We start from the raw sequence: 17,723 nt of genomic DNA on the forward strand, positions 1-17,723 counted from the left end.
TGTAATTTTTGTTTGGAAGGTGGGGCCTATTGGGAAAAAGCTCAGTGATTAAGGGTATACTGTTGAAAGGAGTACTGGGATTCTAGTATCTTATTCTGCTTTTCTTTCCTGGCCACTGTAAAATGAACAGACACCCTCTCTTATGTACCTCCACAAGTTCAAAGCAACAGGCCAAGCAAGCATGGATTAAAATTTCTGAAATGTTACAAAATAAACCTTACTCCTTCATATGCTGGTATTTTGTTAAAAGCACAGAAAACTAATTAACATTCTTAACACTTTGGTGAAGACTATTCTATATTCTCATTCTGGTAAAATTCAATACTGCATTTAACATGAATACTGTTGTTAATAATTAAAAACTGTCCTGACAGCACTTTATTCTATTGTACCATGTGAGTTTAGTTCAAATGTTGTGCTGAAGGTCTATGATGAGGAACTGCCTTTAAGACCCATCTTCAATACTAAATATTCAAACTTTCTTGAATAAAATCCAAGCCACACCTCATACAAGCTAATTTTCACTCATAAGTGAATAAGATTAAGTCCAATGTTCAACCAAGTAAAGGAGAGGTCACCTAACACAATCCCTATCCTGGCCCCCAAAGAATCAACAAACTACAGGAGAAAGATTGTCTTTTATTGAAGGAGGGGACATTCAAAGCTCATGCTTTGAGCCACTGTTTGAGCCATGCCTTGAGCCTTTTGGCTCCAATTAATTTTGAAATGGGGTCTCACTTTTGCCAGCCTGCATTGTTACTCTCCTATTTATGCTTCCTGCAAGGCTAGAAGGTACAGGTGCACTGCATTGCACACCACCACCACACCTAGCATTTTTTGTTGGGATAGTCTTGCACATTTTTTTTTCCCAGATCAGGAACTGTGATCCTTCCAACCTCTCCTTTCCTGTGTAAGGAGGAATATGCATGTATATCACAGTCACCCAGCAAGGAAGATTGTCTTAAGTAAGAGCTCTGAAAAAATTTTAATTTTAAATACAAGAAGAAATAGGCTACAATTATAGCCAAGTCATTTTGCTCCCTCAGAACTCAGCTTTCTCATCTGAAAAATGGGGAAAATCATATAATGGAGCATTATGAAAGTTAAATAAAAATTTAAGTAGAACAACAAACAGGATGCTTATTAAATACTAATTCTCTTCCCTTTCTCATGTTAATCTCTATCATGACTGCTGGAAGTTAGGAGTGAACTAGGCACAAAATAAGAAATCTACTAATTCTTCATTAAGCAACTTTGTCAAATTTATATCAGAATCTTTTTGTTTAATGACTTACATAGTGTTGCTTCATATAATAATTTTTAAATGAGCAAATTAAATAATTGGTGATGGTTAAGAAACAGAAAACAATAGTTGAGTAGAAGAAACGAGCTATTAAAGCTACTGCTTATTGTTACAGGTAGTTTAGTGCCCTTACACAGGAGCTGGAGAAAACCAGCATGCTCTAACAATGATATCAGAAGAAGCATTACTTAGGGCAGAAAAGCAACAGTCTGAGGGACAGTTGGGTATCCCTGGACAGGTGGTTTGGGACAGAAAATGGTGGCTGAGACAGGCTCTAATATGGGGGCAACAAAACCCAAGAAAAACCCATCTTGTTCCCACAGAATCTGCTATCTGTACAGAAAAAAAATTAAACTCAACACTTTGGGAAGTGAAATAAAAATCACTAAAAAGTGTAACACGTGCCAGGTGCTGGTGGCTCACTCCTGTAATCCTAACAACTCAGAAGGCTAAGATCTGAGAACTGCTGTTTGGACATAGCCCTGGTAGCAAAGTCTGTGAGACTCTCATCTATAATTAACCACCAGAAAACTGGAAGTAGCACTGTGGCTCAAAGTGGTAGAACACTAACTTTGAAGGAAAAGCTAAGGGACAAGCACCCAGTCCTTGAGTTCAAGTCCCATGACTGATGAGAAAAAAAAGAAAGTAAAAGTTTAAGGCCATCTTTGGCAAAGTGAGAACCTGCTTCAAAATAAAAGAACATAAATATAAAGTATGGAATCAAATCATCACATAATAAAGCAAAAAATACATATATTAATATACACATTTTTTTCTGTTTTAAGACATTATATATGTTTTCATATTAGTTTAAAGTTTAAAAAGTTAGAGCTGGGAGCTGGGGCTCAAGCCTAGAATTCTAATTACTTAGGAAGCTGAGACCTGGGGATTGAGGTTCCAAAGCAGTTTGGGCAGAAAAGTCTGTAACACTCTAATCTCCAATTTACCAGTAAAAAGCCAACATAGAGCTGTAGCTCAAGTAGCTGACTGCCAGATTTGAGGAAAAATGCCAAACGAGAATATCCTGGCCCTAAGCTAAGTTCAAGCCCAAATACAAACACATTTTTTTTAATTATAAAAGCTTAAGGAGAGAAATTTTAACTAACCTAATATATTACACACTGCATACACAAATATCAAGTTACCACACTGTGCCCCATAAACATGGACAATTAAAAACTGATGCTAAAAGAAGTAAGTGTATACTGAAGATACTCAAATGTAAATTAAACCATCTCAATACATACATTTAAAATTACAGATTTGGAATACTAAAATGTGCATTCTTTAACTCATAATTCATCAATTGATACACTATTCAAACTAACTAGTTTGGCTTAAAATGCCAAACTAAGTGTAGCTTAACTTCACCATATTTTTATGGACGATTTATTATTTTATGTGATATAAAACTAAAGGAATGTGACTCTGGATGAACACTAAGGCTATTAAAAATCAGATGTACTCTAATTTGCATTGTAATTCAGTTATGAGGACTTCATTGTAGCAAAAAATTGAGATGTAAATTAGAGTCATGACAATGGATATGTAAGGTATTCAGCTTATACTACAACAGCCCATGAAACCATGCTACTTTTGGAACATAAAACTATAATGCAAATTAGTCTTGACCTTGTTAGTTTTTTTGTAGTTGATTTAAGACTGTGTGTTATTTCTTCTATTTGTCAAAGAAAATTATTCTATAACTGATTTTTTTCATTTTTATTGTAAAATTTTAAAACCCTTTACAAGAATAACTAGAAAAACAGATTTTGAAAGCCAGTATTTACTGGTATCATGTTGCTTTTAGAGCTGCATGAGCTATGAAGAGGCTGAAAGGAACTACCCACCAGCAAGAGATTCCAAAATGACAAGGCACCAAGTAATCCGCTTCAGTTTGTAAAAAAAAATTTATGGAAAATAAACTGGACTGAGGAGGAGAACTGGTTAATTTTTAGGGCTAACAAATTATGCCTCACATTTCCATTCAATGTGCCTAGACAACTCCCTGGAAGATGAAGTGGACATTACATCCAGAAGCAGAGCTCCTCATTTTCATGGAAACTATATGATCCTCTTGGACATAGAAGGGATCACCAAATATGTTTGTTGTTATCATGTATGATAAGGAAATTAGACAGGACTATAGTCCTTTCCAATAGCATCTGTGGGAAATTCAACATGTTATTAATGTACACCAAAGGCTTAAATTAGATGTCCTAAATCCAGGCCAGAAGTTAGAGCCCGGAGTAGAGCAGTTAACTGGTAGAAGTGGTGAAAACCAGCTATAGAAACAACCACAGTTGTCTGTGAGGTTGTATACAATGAAGGGCAGAAAAAAAGGATGCAAATAGTGATACGTTTATCAACACACAAAGTTCAGAATGTGACTAATCTTTACTTCAGGGTTCAAGATTTAAATTATAAGACAGATAAGATACAAGGATGAACTCTGTTCAACAAATGCAGTTATATAGATAGACTTAATGCTTCTTAAATTGCAAAGTATCAAACAATAGCAAAGACTTTGTCTAGAAACTTGTACAAATACACTCTCAGAGTCTATCTGCTGAATCACAATCTGCATTCAAGGAGACTCAGAGCTTTACAGAGGAAGCATTTCTACCTTATGGAAGAAAAGAAGAAAGAAAGAAAATGAATGAAAGAAAAAGAAAGAAAGAAAGAAAGAAAGAAAGAAAGAAAGAAAGAAAGAAAGAAAGAGAGAGAGAGAGAGAAAGAGAGCGAGAGAGAGGGAGGGAGGGAGGGAGGGAGGGAGGGAGGGAGGAATATTTAAATATGAAGTTCAAATTCCTTCTTATTTTAGGTAAAGTCTATGCTGAGATAGATGATGTCTACTTAATGAAATTGTATTGTTCTTCTCTCTGTTAAAGAATAAACAAACTAAAGAATAAACAAACTATCAGTGACTTATATTCTGATAACAATGTATATCATATTCTTTGTGATTAACTCTACATTCCCCTACATAGAAAGCAAAACTCAATTCAGTGACTGTTAAGGGTTTATGTAAGACAATAAAGCAAACAGAATCCTCAGAAATGCTGTCCTCCCTTTAAGTGAACAAATGAAAATTGTTTAAGTGAACAAATCAAAAATGTTTTTACCAAGTGACAGTTATTATACTGTCAGTTATTACACTGACAGTTATTCACATCACAATTTTGCTTCTTTATTGTATTTATTTGTTTGCTGGTCCTGGGCTTGAACTCAGGGCCTGGGCACTGTCCCTGACACTGTCCCTGTGCTAGTCTAGTGCTCTACTACTTGAGCCACAGCACCACTTCCAGCTTTTTTTTTTTTTTTTTTTTTTGAGTAGTTTATTTGAGGTAAGGGTTTCATGGAAACTTTTCTACCAGGGTTGGCTTTGAACCACTATCCTCAGATATCAGCCTCCTGAGTAGCTAGGATTACAAGCATGAGCTACTAGTTTCTGGCTTGTATTTGTTTTGAACCTGACCTTTGAAACTTTTGGACATCACAGTGGGGAAAATAAAATTTTACTATAACGAGACTATAATTTAAAAGCTGAGGGAAAACAATTTGACCAAATAAAAAAGTGAAATAATTATAGATAACACATGGCAAAGTTCATTCTGTATCAAAATTCTGTTACTTTTTTACACAGATACATTCATTCAACTTTTATTCCTACTCTACTTCTTAGTCCCCTGAACCAAGTCCTATAGAAAATGAGCTAGACCCTGATCTTAAGAATTTAACAACTCACATAAGGAAACATTTTTGCTTTCTAATAGCAATACGCTGATGCCAAAGCCAAAAGAAGTATGTAAAAAGTTTCATGGGAATCAGTAGAACAACTGATTTGATTGCAATCTAGGGTAGAAGAGGAGAAAGTTGTCAAAAAATACTTAAGATATCACTGGAAATAATAAATGATTATGGAGTGCACCAAAATTACAGAGAAAGGCTATTTAGTACAAAGGGAACCTTATAAGAAAAGTGCAGAAGTCAGAAAAAGAGTGAACTGTTTGGGAGCTGCAAATAGATTAATAACACTGCAGCATAAAATGTAATAGAAGTGGAAGCTGGAAACCTATCCAGAGCCTAAGAATGGAAGGTGCTAAACAGCAGATTCCAGGTTTGCATTTTACACTGTAGATAATGGAGTGCCACTGGAGTGTCATATGATCCAAACTTTAGAAAGGTAAGTGTTGATAATAAGGGCCTTCTAGAAAAAGGGTGAGCCCTAGGTATGACAGTAACATCAGACATAACATCAGAATGCAGACGGAAGAAAATATCCAAGAAATATTCAAAAAGTAAAATCTTTTAATGTTAGTTTTTTTTTTACCTAAAAGGCTTAAGTTTTGCCGGGTGCTGGTGGCTCACGCCTGTAATCCTAGCTACTCTGGAGGCTGAGATCTGAGGATCGCGGTTCAAAGCCAGCCCGGGCAGGAGAGACCGTGAGACTCCTATCTCCAATAAACCACAAGAAAACCGGAAGTGGCGCTGTAGCTCCAGTGGTAGAGCAGAGCGCTCGCCTTGAGCTGAAGAGCTGAGGGACAGCGCCCCGGCCCAGAGTTCAAGCCCCACGACCGACAAAAACAAAAAAAAAAAAGGCTTAAGTTTGATCCAAAATCTTAGATATGATCATTAGTAGCATACACTGAAATAAAGCAAGACAGTCCACTGAGAAATTCTAAAATTTAAGTAGTTTTTTGTTCCTTCAAATTACAATGATTAATTTTCTATCACTGTAATCACCGAGCAAATGGTTATTATGAAAGCTATAAGACTATTGAATATTAAGTGGATATAACAAATTAATTGGGCTTCAAAGTATGTTTATATGAAAATGGTATAACATAAGCAAAGAAAATGTTCTCTGAGTTGATACAAAAAAAAAAGGTAAAAACTTACATAAAAAGATCCCATATCAAGGAATGGTGGTACTCTCTTGTAATCCCAGCACTTGGGATAGAGGTAAGATCAGTGTCAGACAGGGTCAGGGCTAAATAGCAAGACACTGTCTCAGAAATACGGTGAAAATACTTCCTGTACATGTGTGAAAATGAAACAATGACATGTTAAAATTGCTTTGGGTAGAAGGTTTGCAGTAAGAAAGTTTGGAAGGTTTGGAAGTGACTCTAATTTACGAAGTACATTTTATGTATATGGGGATAAGAAATCCCTGTATCCTGATTCCTATAAAAATGTGAAAGAAGACTCTCTTGTTTTAAACATATTAAAAATAATTAACCTGGAAACTTATTTGTTATCAGTGATTTACAAAGCTTAGCACAATGGAAATATAATGTTTTTACATTTTAAGATCAATGTGTTTGCTAGGCATGGATAGTTCATGCTTGTCATTCCACCTGCTGCAGTCTGAGAGAGGAAGGAGCATGGTTCAAAGACAGCCTGACAAAAGAGCTTGTAAAACTCTATCTCAAAAATAATACACAAAGCCAGTGCCAGTGGCTCACGCCTGTAATCCTAGCTACTCCGGAGGCTGGGACCTGAAGACCCTGGTTCAAAGCCAGCCCAGGCAGGAAAAGTCCGTGAGACTCTTATCTCCAATAAACCACTCAGAAATCTGAAAAACAAACAACAAAAAAATACAGAGCAAAACTGAAAAACAAAACAAAACAAAAATACAGAAACAAAACACAGGACCAGAGGTGTGGCTCAAGTGCTAGAGTACCAGCTGCACAAGCACAAGGCTCCGTGTTCAAACCCCAGTACTGAAAAATATAAGTAAGTAAAAACATGCATACATAAACTCAGCAAGTTTATTTAAGCCATATTTTCTATTATTATTTATTTTTTTGTTCGGTCATGAGGCTTGGACTCTGAGCCTGGGTGCTGTCCCTCAGTACTTCAGCTCAAGGCTAGCACTCTACCACTTGAGCCACAATGCCACTTCCATTTTTCTAAGTGGTTTATTGGAGGTAAGAGCCTCGTGAACTTTCCTGCATGGGCTGGCTTTGAACTGTGATCCTCATATCTCAGCTTCCTGAGTAGTTAGGATTAAAGGCGTGAGCCACCAGCACCCAGCATATTATTATTATTTGTTGGTTGTAGGGCCTGAAATCTGGGCCTGGGCGCAGTCGCTTAGCTCTTCAGCTCAAGGCTGGTTACCACTAGAGACACAGAACCATTTCCTGTTTTTTCTGCATTTGTGATGCTGAGGAATTGAATAGAGGGCCTCCTCATACATGCAAGGCAAGCACTCTTACCACTGAGCCACCTTCCCAGCCCCTTAAGCCATATTTTAAAAGGGCTGAATTTGTATGAAAAAACTATAGTCAAAACAGAAGGAATATCAATACAAATAATTAGTTCTAACAATACTTATGTCAAATAAAATTATTTAAATAAAAATTTTCAGTAACTATATTAACAAGAAGGCATATTTTTAAATGCTACCTCAAAGCACAAAAGCCTGCTGAGTAAAAAGAAGTATCACCCAGTGGGGCATGGCTCTATTTCTTATGTGCCCAAAGACCTCAAGAGCAACAAATTTTATCTAGAACTCCAGTTTTCTCAATTTGATGTTCTAGATGAAATCACTTAACCAAATCTATAGTACCAAAGTCTAACACTGTTGAAGACTTAACAATCATTTAGACACAAGATGCTCTTTTATTCAACACCTATTAAATATGTTACTTTTGCTTAAGAGAAAATAAAAAGTAAAGCAACCTATATTAACATAGCAAAAAAATTAAAAGTAAAAACCACAACCAACCAACAAGCTGATAAAGAATGAAAAGGGAAATTTAAAAAATCTCATGAAACAAACATGGAAACATAATGTAGAAAAAAGAATAAAATGCTTATGGTATTTAGTGCCTACACTGGGGAAAAACTAGATTTCAAATAAACAATTTAATATTTCAATAATACATCTTAAACTGGAAAAGCATGAACAAAGTAAACCCAAAAGGATTAAAAAGAAATAACAAAGATCATAACAAAAATGACAAAATAGTCTCAAGAACGCACCCCAAAAAGAAATCAACAAATGAAGAATTGAGTTTAAGAGAAAGAAAATTAACAAGAAATAACAGAAAGGACCCAGACTGAAAAAAAGAAAAAGGACAACAAATAGCATAGAAAGAAAAAGTACCATTCAGACAATTAATTAAGATCTAAATTAAACAAATTGGAAAACCTACAAAAACAGATGAATTTCTGGACAAAAGTAAACCATAAAGGCAGAAAATATGAATCAGTAAAAAAATCTCCCAACAAAGGAAAGCTCCAGCCCAGATGCTTTCATTGTTGAATTGTACCAAACTTCAAAGGAAGAACTAACATAAATTTTTCTTAAATTATTCCAAAAAAACTGAAAGGAAGGAAACACTTCCAAATTCAGTCTATAAGGCCAGCATGACTATGAGACAAAAACCAGACAAGGACAGAACGTAAAAAGGGAAGAAAAGTTGGACTCCATTAAACAAAATTGTGCATAGAAAAAGAAACAAGACTCTAAACTCTTCTGTGGATAACCTACAAAACAGGATAACCATTTCTGCAAATAATTCTTAAAAGCAAATATTATCCAAAATACACAAGAAATACAATTCAGCAGCAACAAAGCAAAGTTTTAATTTTAAAAGAATTAAGCAAGTGGATCTGAACAAACAATTCTCCAAAGAATATACAAAATAGTCAATAAGCATATAAAACATGTTCATGAGAGAAACATAAATCAAAACCACAATGAGATCAGCAGGACAAAAAATAACAACAACAAATGCTGGTGAGCATTTAGAAAAAGGGGAACATACATATATATGTATGTATACATGCATATATGTATACTATACACATACATACACACACACATATACTGTTAGTAGGAACATACATTATTGCACCCATACATTAGTGCACCCATTATCAAAAACTATACATAGAATGAACTACCATATAATCCATAAATCTGACTACTGGATATCCATACAGAGTAAATGAAATCAGTATGTCAAAGAGATATCTGCATTCTCAATGCACATTAGAGGAGCACTGATCCTCACAACTCAGATATTGAATCAATTTAGGTATCCTTCAACAGAAAAAATGACTTATATATGTAATGGAATATTATTGAACTGTAACAAAAGAATGAAAACCTGTCATTTGCAGCAACATGGATAGACCTGATAAAATCATTTTAAGTAAAACATGTAGGACATATAAAGGTACGGAATATTTTCATTCATATGTGGAAGCTAAAAATGATTTCACAGAAGTAGAAAGTAAAATAATATTAGTCAGTAAGGCGAGGAAAGGAAGATAGGGGGAAAGGGAGGCTGGAAAACAGCTGCAAAAATAGATAGGAGATGTAAGTTCAAATGTTTTATAGCACAGTACATGGATTACAGTCCCAGTATGACTTTACCATACTCACTCACAATGATGCTCAGAAGCAGTGAACCCCAAGTTCTAGTCAGCAAACCAACTTATATGACTGACAAAGTGGTCATCAATACAACAATTAAGCATGGCTGAGAAACTACTATGATGGAAAGGAGCTTTCTCAGAGGAAGTAGGAGAGGAAAGAGACAGGTCAGATGGATTCTGTTACCTCCCCCCACCCCCTGCCCAAGAGATGGGATTGTGGACTTTAAGGTAATATTGATCTAATTGATCTAATGAGAAGATCCTAAGGAAGAAGGTGATGTGATTGACACACATTTTTAATATGCTGAATGGAGAACAGATTATAGGGAAACAAGAATATGCAGATAGGAAACCAGGATACTGTCAAAGTCTAGACCAGAAATGAAAGTAGTTTGGATGAGGGAGACTGGATAATAGCTCATAAAAAAAATCAAAAGATTTGGTACACATTTTAGAGATAGAGTAGAAAAGATTTACAGAAGAACTAAATAATGACAATAGTCAATCACTGGTGACTTATGCTGCAATTCTCGGTACTTTGGAGGCTGAGATTGTTGAAAACATGGTTTGAGGCCACAGTGGCCTCAAGGGACCCCTTCTCTTAGCTTAGACCTGCTATCCCAGATGCAGGGAAGGCAACATGGCACACCCATGCATGTACCACCAGGACAGGAAGCGAAAACCTAATTGGAAAACAAACAGCAAAATCTAGGGTGAATATTTGATTCAGCCATAAGAGTATAAGCTTGGGAAGCAACCCTTGAGTTCAAATCCTAGTAACACACACAAAGGTGAAGAAAAGAGAAATAATTGCTATATTTTTAGCTTGTACAGCTTGAGTACTGGAAGAATATTTAAGGAGAAACATGTCTAAGAAAAGAATTGGAGAGAAAATAAGAGGTCTATTTTGGTCAGGTTGTAGTTGATATGCTCAGCATTAACCAAACTGGAAATGATTAAAGGGCAACCTGGATCCAAATCAGGAATTCTAGAAAGTTCTCTTTCTTTGATGTCACCAAAGACTGAAAACAGCAAGAGGTAAATAGCTTTTAGAATGTACAAAATGAGTATTTGATAACAATCTAAAACAGTGAAACAAGCTGCTGGTCTTCATGAAACCATTTCCCTTATGAAATCTGAAGAATCATCTTTGCTGAGCATGATACTGAAAGAGTTATCTTAAAGGTCAATGAGATTCATGACAAGGGAGTTAAGTGATATCATCACAGTTATGATTCCTAAATCTTAACAGATTACAGGGCAAGACCTAGTAAGACAAAATCAGAGCTCCTACTAAGATAAAAATTCCATCCTATAAAAAAGGAGTCTACTGTATACCCAATATAGGGAAAAAATATCTCCCAACTATATGTAAAATAATGAGCTGCCTGAAATTAATCAAGAATATTGTACAAACTGTGAGAAATATTTTAGAGTTGTCATATTGACAAATGAGATGAACTTACAGTAAAATTAAGACTAGAATTACAAAGTAGAATACACCATTAAATAGCACATTTCTGTAATTAGATTCTGGGTAGAGTCAAACTATATTTTATCATAACAGATTTTCTTAATCAAATGGCTAATTTGAGATTAAGTATGAAAATAAAAGAATAATAAGCAAACATGTCTGTATATATAAGTCCTTACTCTTTAATAAATAAAAGCAATAGTGAAACAGACATATATTTAGGAAAAATAAAAACTAGCATGCTTTGAGCAGGTACCAGTATCAACTAGTCAAGATTTTTTTTAATGTTATTTAATCCTTACAAAAATCTCTCTGGTTAGATTTTATTACCTTCAATTTTATAGAGAAGTTAACTAAAATCTCAAAAAAAGATGCTAAGTAAGCCAGGTGCTGGTGGCTCATGCCTGTAATCCTAGCTACACAGGAAGCTGAGACATGAGGATAGTGGTTCAAAGCCAACCCAGGCTGGAAAGTCCTCTGTGAGACACTTATCTCCAATTACCCACCAGAACAACTGGAAGTAGATCTGTGACTAAAAGTACAAGTGTTAGCCTTGAACAGACAAGCTCAATGCCCAGGCCCTGAGTTCAAGCCCCCTCCCCCCCTCCGTCTGATAAAAAGATGCTAGGTAACTTGCTCAAGATCCAAATAGGTAGAAGAAAACAGAGCAAGAATTAGATTCTAGGAATAGCTGCATACCAATGGAATAGTAGTTAATTAGGGACTTAGTGCCACCATCTTTAACAGCCCAGATGCCTCTGACCTATGGTCATTTCAAGCCATAAGAACATGTTTGTTCATTAATATTAGTATGAAAACATAAGTCAACATTTAAGAAGAGCATCAGATGTGTAAAATTAAACTGATATACCCTTCAAATAAAATGCCTTAATAACTAATGAATGGAGAAGTACATAAAGAAAATGGAAGCAATCTGAGGTTCTATTTTCTTCTCCAAAATAATTACATTTCTTTTGTGTTGCTAAATTTTTTGATAAACTCATTGTTTGTACATTTTGCTCCAAAATTCCTTATCTGCCCCCCCACCAAGCTTCTTTCGAGAAAAAACTGGATAACAAGATCTCTCATTTACCAATCAAAACAAATTATCTTAGACCTCAGCATATACTGATATGTTAGTAGTTAGGCGTATAAATTAAGTATACCCACACAGAAAAAGGCAAGGTTCACGGTTAATTATAATAAAAAAAAATAGAAACAATGAAGAAATAGGAAACAAAAACAACCAAAAGGAATATAGAGAATCAAAACACATAAATTACCAGGAACATTACAAACTGATTTTCTAAAATCAAGATTCTGGCTTTCACTGAGTAGTTTCTTTCTAGTACCAGTAATAAGCTTAGCTAAAATACCCAAGATATATTCTAAAATGCTTATTCAATTAAAACATGCAATGAAATCTGTTCCTTCAAATCATAATGTCTAAGAACTACACTAGGAGAAGGTAAATGATTTCCAATATAAATGTATTCATAAGTTAGTAAGTTTACATCCAAACCACTTGAATTGTTTAACAGGTACATACTGTTTTTGTTCTTTTTTTTTTTTAACAGTTTTTTACTTTTCCTTATGTTTTTGGACACTGTTACACCCCTCAGACTCAAGTAGTTTTTAGTATTTCTTTGTACTCAATGAATTTTGGTGGGAGAAATCTCTCAAAAATGTAAATATTGATAGTTCTTAAATAATTCCTTAAAATGGATTATAATACAATCCTGCATTTTCTTATTTTATTTTCTTTGCATTCTATTTCAATTTAGTAAATGGAATCGTAAAAAGCTTTCTGTATGCTGCCATCATATACACACTAAGTAATGTTAATACATTAATTCTTGGATTTTGAAATCGCTAAGACTATATTAATGCATAAAAGGAAATCTTTAGCATTCTAATTTCCTCTGACTATTGAATTAGTTTGCTAGGCCTGTAAATCTTACTCTTACTTAGAAAGCGAAGTAAGTACTTACAAAAACACATAGTTCACAGGTATATCCCCTATAACTCTTTAAGTTCAAAGACAAAAAAAAAAATCAGGGCTGGGAAGGTGGCTCAGTGGTAGAGCACTTGCCTTGAATGCATGAGGCCAGCACCACATAAGCAAAAAGAAAAAAAGCTGGAAGTGGTGCTGTGGCTCAAGTGGTAGAGCGCTAGCCTTGAACTGAAGAGCTGAGGGACAGTGCCCAGGCCCAGAGTTCAGACCCCACGACCGGCGTACCCCCCCCAAAAAAAATAATAATTAATTAATTAATTTTAAAAAATCAACTGACATGTTACATTTTCATTGTTTAAGTAAAAACTATGTTTTCTCCTTCTCGATTAATCATCTTTAGTATGATTTCTTTCTCTAACTTTCCAAAACAAAACTTTAAGTATAAATGGAAATGAAAAGGGACCTTCTGAATGCTTATGGTAAACTGTAAAACAAAGTGTTTCAGGTTAGTGGAAGTTAGTCTCACATTTACCTAGTAATAAATATTGAGTATTACACTTAAGGTAGATTAGAGACAAAGAAGCTTCTTGCCAAAAGGTTTCTCCCAGTGTCCAAAACAGCAGGTTTTTAAATGGCCCAAGGTAGGGCATACTTTACAGAAAAGGATCCTTAAAGGTTTCAGTCTTCATTTTAGCTATGTGAACATTTAACAAAACCTGTTTCTTAACATGAGAATGAATACATTTTCAGGCCTGTGTCCCTAATAAGAATCTCTATATGTTAATTCCTAGGACTCTAAACTTCCTTGAAATTGCCTTCAAAATCCTGTGCATTCATGTGGGCAGCTCATTCCACTGCTTTCACATAGCTCTCTAATGCCACATCAACACAATAGTCTATTATTGTTCTAATATCTGCAGCACACCTTATGCCAAGAAGCCATTGGGTAAGAGTACAAATCACACAGCTTTTAAACACTAGTCTAAGAATTCGGGGCAAGTCATTTCTTGTCTATGAGAATGTCTATGAAATGATAATACCCACTTCATAGGGAATAAATAAGTGGGATGTTGACCCCAAACCCTAATTTATTGACGTTTTCTATACTACATATTTATTAGACAAGTGAGAATGCTAGGCACTAAAAACTATCTCTGCTCAAATAGCTTACAAGTGCCAGGGCAGGAAACCCATCCTCTACCTTCTACCCTTCTCATATACCATATCACAGAAAGAAAGAAAGAAAGAAAGAAAGAAAGAAAGAAAGAAAGAAAGAAAGAAAGAAAGAAAGAAAGAAAGAAAGAAAGAAAGAAGGAAGGAAGGAAGGAAGGAAGGAAGGAAGGAAGGAAGGAAGGAAGGAAGGAAGGAAGGAAGGAAGGGAAGGAAGGAAGGAAGGAAGGAAGGAAGGAAGGAAGGAAGGAAGGAAGAGAGAAAGAAAGAAAGAAGGAAGGAAGGAAGGAAGGAAGGAAGGAAGGAAAGAAAGAAAGAAAAGGCAGGGCACATGCAAAATGTAATGGAAATCATGCTAACATTAGCTAAAATGGCATTCCAGTTTGGACCTACAAGAGCAAATAAAAATAAAGTAGTATCACACAGTGATTTCAACCTTCAGAATCAAAGGTATTTGAAATTACCAATTGACCCTTTTGGGGGTCTACATACTTACCAGACCTTAAGAAAGCAGGCAGAGGGGAGACGACTGCATCAGGTGACTTGGCCATTTCAAATTGTTGAGTCTAATCATAAGCATCACAGGTTAAACTACAGCAATTTTAAAATTGTTTAGTGAAGGTTAGAAGCAATCAGCATTAGATTAATTGAAAGCAGCAAGAGCAGTTATTAACATGATGCAATATGCAACAAAAATAATTGAGGATCATTATGTAATTTAATTTTCTTTTATGAGTTGAAAATTTGAGTTCTCTTGTATAGTAAATTATATTTTCTTCTATAAATGAGAAAGGAAATGAAATCTTCACTTATTAAACATCACATAGGAGTAGAACCATTTATTGTATGCTGAAGTAACAATAATACTATATAACAATGCTTAAAACTCTGCATGAGTGCACACCAGAGACAGGTTAGTTCCAGTTTCAAACAAAGGTCTTTTATATATTCTTCTACAAGTCCCTAAGAAGTTAATTCCTTTAATGACACAGGAAGTAAAGGATTTAATCAAGAAAGTTTCTCAGGTATGTTTTAAAGTTAAAAGAAACTGAAATCTGAAAATAAAAGTATTTATACAGGACTGGCTTCAAACTGCTATCACATTTTTACTACAACTACTAGGTAAATTTACAAGAAGAGTCAACACTGATACTATCCACTAATATTTTTCATATTAAGCTGGATTTAAATGATTGTATTCAACAACAGTGAAGACGTTTTTTCTCAATTAAGAAAACGTAAGGTTTTCTAGGCTTATTGCTGTGATTCGCATTTTAAGTGAAAATAAAACTGGAGAAGGAAACGCACTCTAAAATTAGAGTTTAGCCGGGTGCCAGTGGCTCATGCCTGTAACCCTAGCTACTCAGGAGGCTGAGATCTGAGGATCGAAGTTCAAAGCCAGCCTAGGCAGGAAAGTCCTTGAGACTCTTATCTCCAATAAAAGCCACCAGAAAACCGGAAGTGGTACGGCAGCTCAAGTGGTAGAGCACTACTAGCCTTGAGCTGAAGAGCTGAGGGATAGCGCTCAGGCCCAGAGTTCAAGCCCCACGACCGACAAAAATAAAATAAAATAAAATTAGAGATTACTAAAAGAAAATTGTTGGTTACAATGCTTAGTTCCCTATTTAAAAAAAAACAACGAATAACTATTCTTTGAACATGACCAATGCAATAATACTTAAAAAGTTCAGATAGTAAGTTAGTAGCTATGTATTCCAAATAACTATGACTCCAAAATGGACAACTTTTTGAAAATTTTCCTTACATTTTTTGAGGTGGTAGTTTTACTATAACCTAAGTAAATAAGCAGAGAATTTTCAGGTTTAAAAACAGAATTGGCAACAAAATAAATGTGGTTTATGAAATAAGATATTTTCTCAAAGCTTATAAGAAATAGTCCAACCTTGTCCAACTTGGTAAACTAGAAAAGCCCAAACAAAGTAGTTGAGAGGCTGGAGAATGCCTTAATATCAATGCACAGTTAGTTTTCATAGGCAACGTTTTTTACATCCCCCCCAATAAAGAACTAGTCAACACTTTTAGAGACAGACCTGAGTGTAAAACTTGTCATTTTACCACGTTTCCTATTTAGGGGCACACTTTTGTTCATAGTCACAACAAGCCTGCCAGAAATAGAGAAAGTTTCAATCCTGTCTCTCTAGTAGGTACCAGCCACAAGTGCTGACTCTGAAGTCGTGACTCTGCAATTTGAACAAGTCAGTTCAGGACACTTAAAAAGTTGCATCTTAGGTCCTCACAAACTATGAGGTCCTGGGCCCACTTGCTATTTAGTCATGCAAATAAGGTAATAAGAAGTTGTCAGCTCTCCAGGACCGGATAGAAGGCCTATTTAACAGTGGAGAGCTGGGGTTTTGCGGAGAAAGGAACTTTCAGGAAAACTCCCTTTCCCCAGAATGTGCCACAGCCTGATTTCAAGGGGCTTGTCTAGGGGAGACCTGGCCAAGTTAAGTTACTGCTAATTTTTAAGGGAAAAACCCGAAAAAGTTGAGGAAGACACATGGCAGTAAAGTTGAGACTGTTTTCTACTCATTTGAATGGGTCGGGGTGGGGGAAACACCAGGCGCGGGGCCAGGGAGGAACTCCAGGGTCACAAGTTTATTCCCACGACCCCCGCCGGCTTCCGGCCCTAAGGGCTGGAGGAGGAAAGCACCACCCACTGGACGGCACCCCACCAGCCAAACCTGAGCGCTTGACCCGGGCTCTCCGCTCCAAAACCTTCCAGCTCACATCGGCCATAAGACCCGCGTGGCCAGCCATAGTACTTGGACTGCCTTCTCAGCCACCGCCCCGGGCCGACTATCAGCACCGCCCGCCCGACCCCGCCCACCACCTCACGACACTGTCGTAAAGCGCCGGAAGTGAGCGCCCGCCAGCTTCACCCACAGCCTTCCTTTGATCTGAAGTCGGCTTCTCTCCCCCACATCCCTCCCGCCCCCCGCCGCCGCTGCCGCCACCGCCACCCAGGCTGAGTGACTGGGAGGCCGACTGCGACTCCTTGGAGCCTCGAGGCGGAGGGCTTCCTCGCTCCGCCGCCTGACGGTGCTTTGCGGCAGTCGTCAAGCGTGACTCTGGGCGGTGGGCGGGGGCCGAGGGGCTGCCATGGCGGTGGCGAGCCGGCACCGGAGCTCCAGGGGTCTATGGGCGCTGCTCTTCGCGGGGCTCGCGCTGTTCGGGGTCGGGCCGACCCCGGCCCGGGCGCTGCACAACGTCACGGCCGAGCTCTTTGGAGCCGAGGCCTGGGGCACCCTGGCGGCCTTCGGGGACCTCAACTCAGACAAGCAGACGGACCTCTTCGTGCTGCGGGAAAGTCAGTGCTCGCCGGGCCCTCCCCTGTCCACTCTCGTGTGCCCCTCCTGGTGTACCCCACACTCCCCGTCCCGACCTCCCGGTGTACCCCCACACTCCCG

The 17,723-nt window shown here is 37.0% G+C and overlaps 2 protein-coding genes across 6 annotated transcripts in view; one reads left to right on the plus strand and one right to left on the minus strand.

The window, feature by feature from the left end:
• Phkb (phosphorylase kinase regulatory subunit beta) overlaps positions 1-17,099 on the minus strand; it is a 203,936-nt gene extending 186,837 nt beyond the window's left edge. For 3 of the 5 annotated variants that reach the window (XM_070011934.1, XM_070011937.1, XM_070011933.1), the window contains exon 1: positions 16,998-17,099. In XM_070011934.1, coding sequence (XP_069868035.1) covers positions 16,998-17,073 — 76 coding nt within the window. In that variant the 5' untranslated portion in view covers positions 17,074-17,099. Of the gene's footprint in view, positions 1-14,791; positions 14,887-16,997 lie in introns of all 5 variants that reach the window. The other 2 variants (XM_070011935.1, XM_070011936.1) reach the window with 2 other exon arrangements.
• A 239-nt stretch (positions 17,100-17,338) lies between these two features.
• Positions 17,339-17,723, plus strand: part of Itfg1 (integrin alpha FG-GAP repeat containing 1) — a 209,481-nt gene continuing 209,096 nt past the window's right edge. Inside the window, exon 1 of the mRNA XM_070011952.1 lies at positions 17,339-17,623. Coding sequence (XP_069868053.1) covers positions 17,416-17,623 — 208 coding nt within the window. The 5' untranslated portion in view covers positions 17,339-17,415. The remainder of the gene's footprint in view (positions 17,624-17,723) is intronic.

Source organism: Dipodomys merriami, unplaced genomic scaffold, assembly GCF_024711535.1.
Source record: "Dipodomys merriami isolate MVZ:Mamm:240054 unplaced genomic scaffold, mDipMer1.0.p SCAF_85, whole genome shotgun sequence".
NCBI lineage: Eukaryota > Metazoa > Chordata > Mammalia > Rodentia > Heteromyidae > Dipodomys > Dipodomys merriami.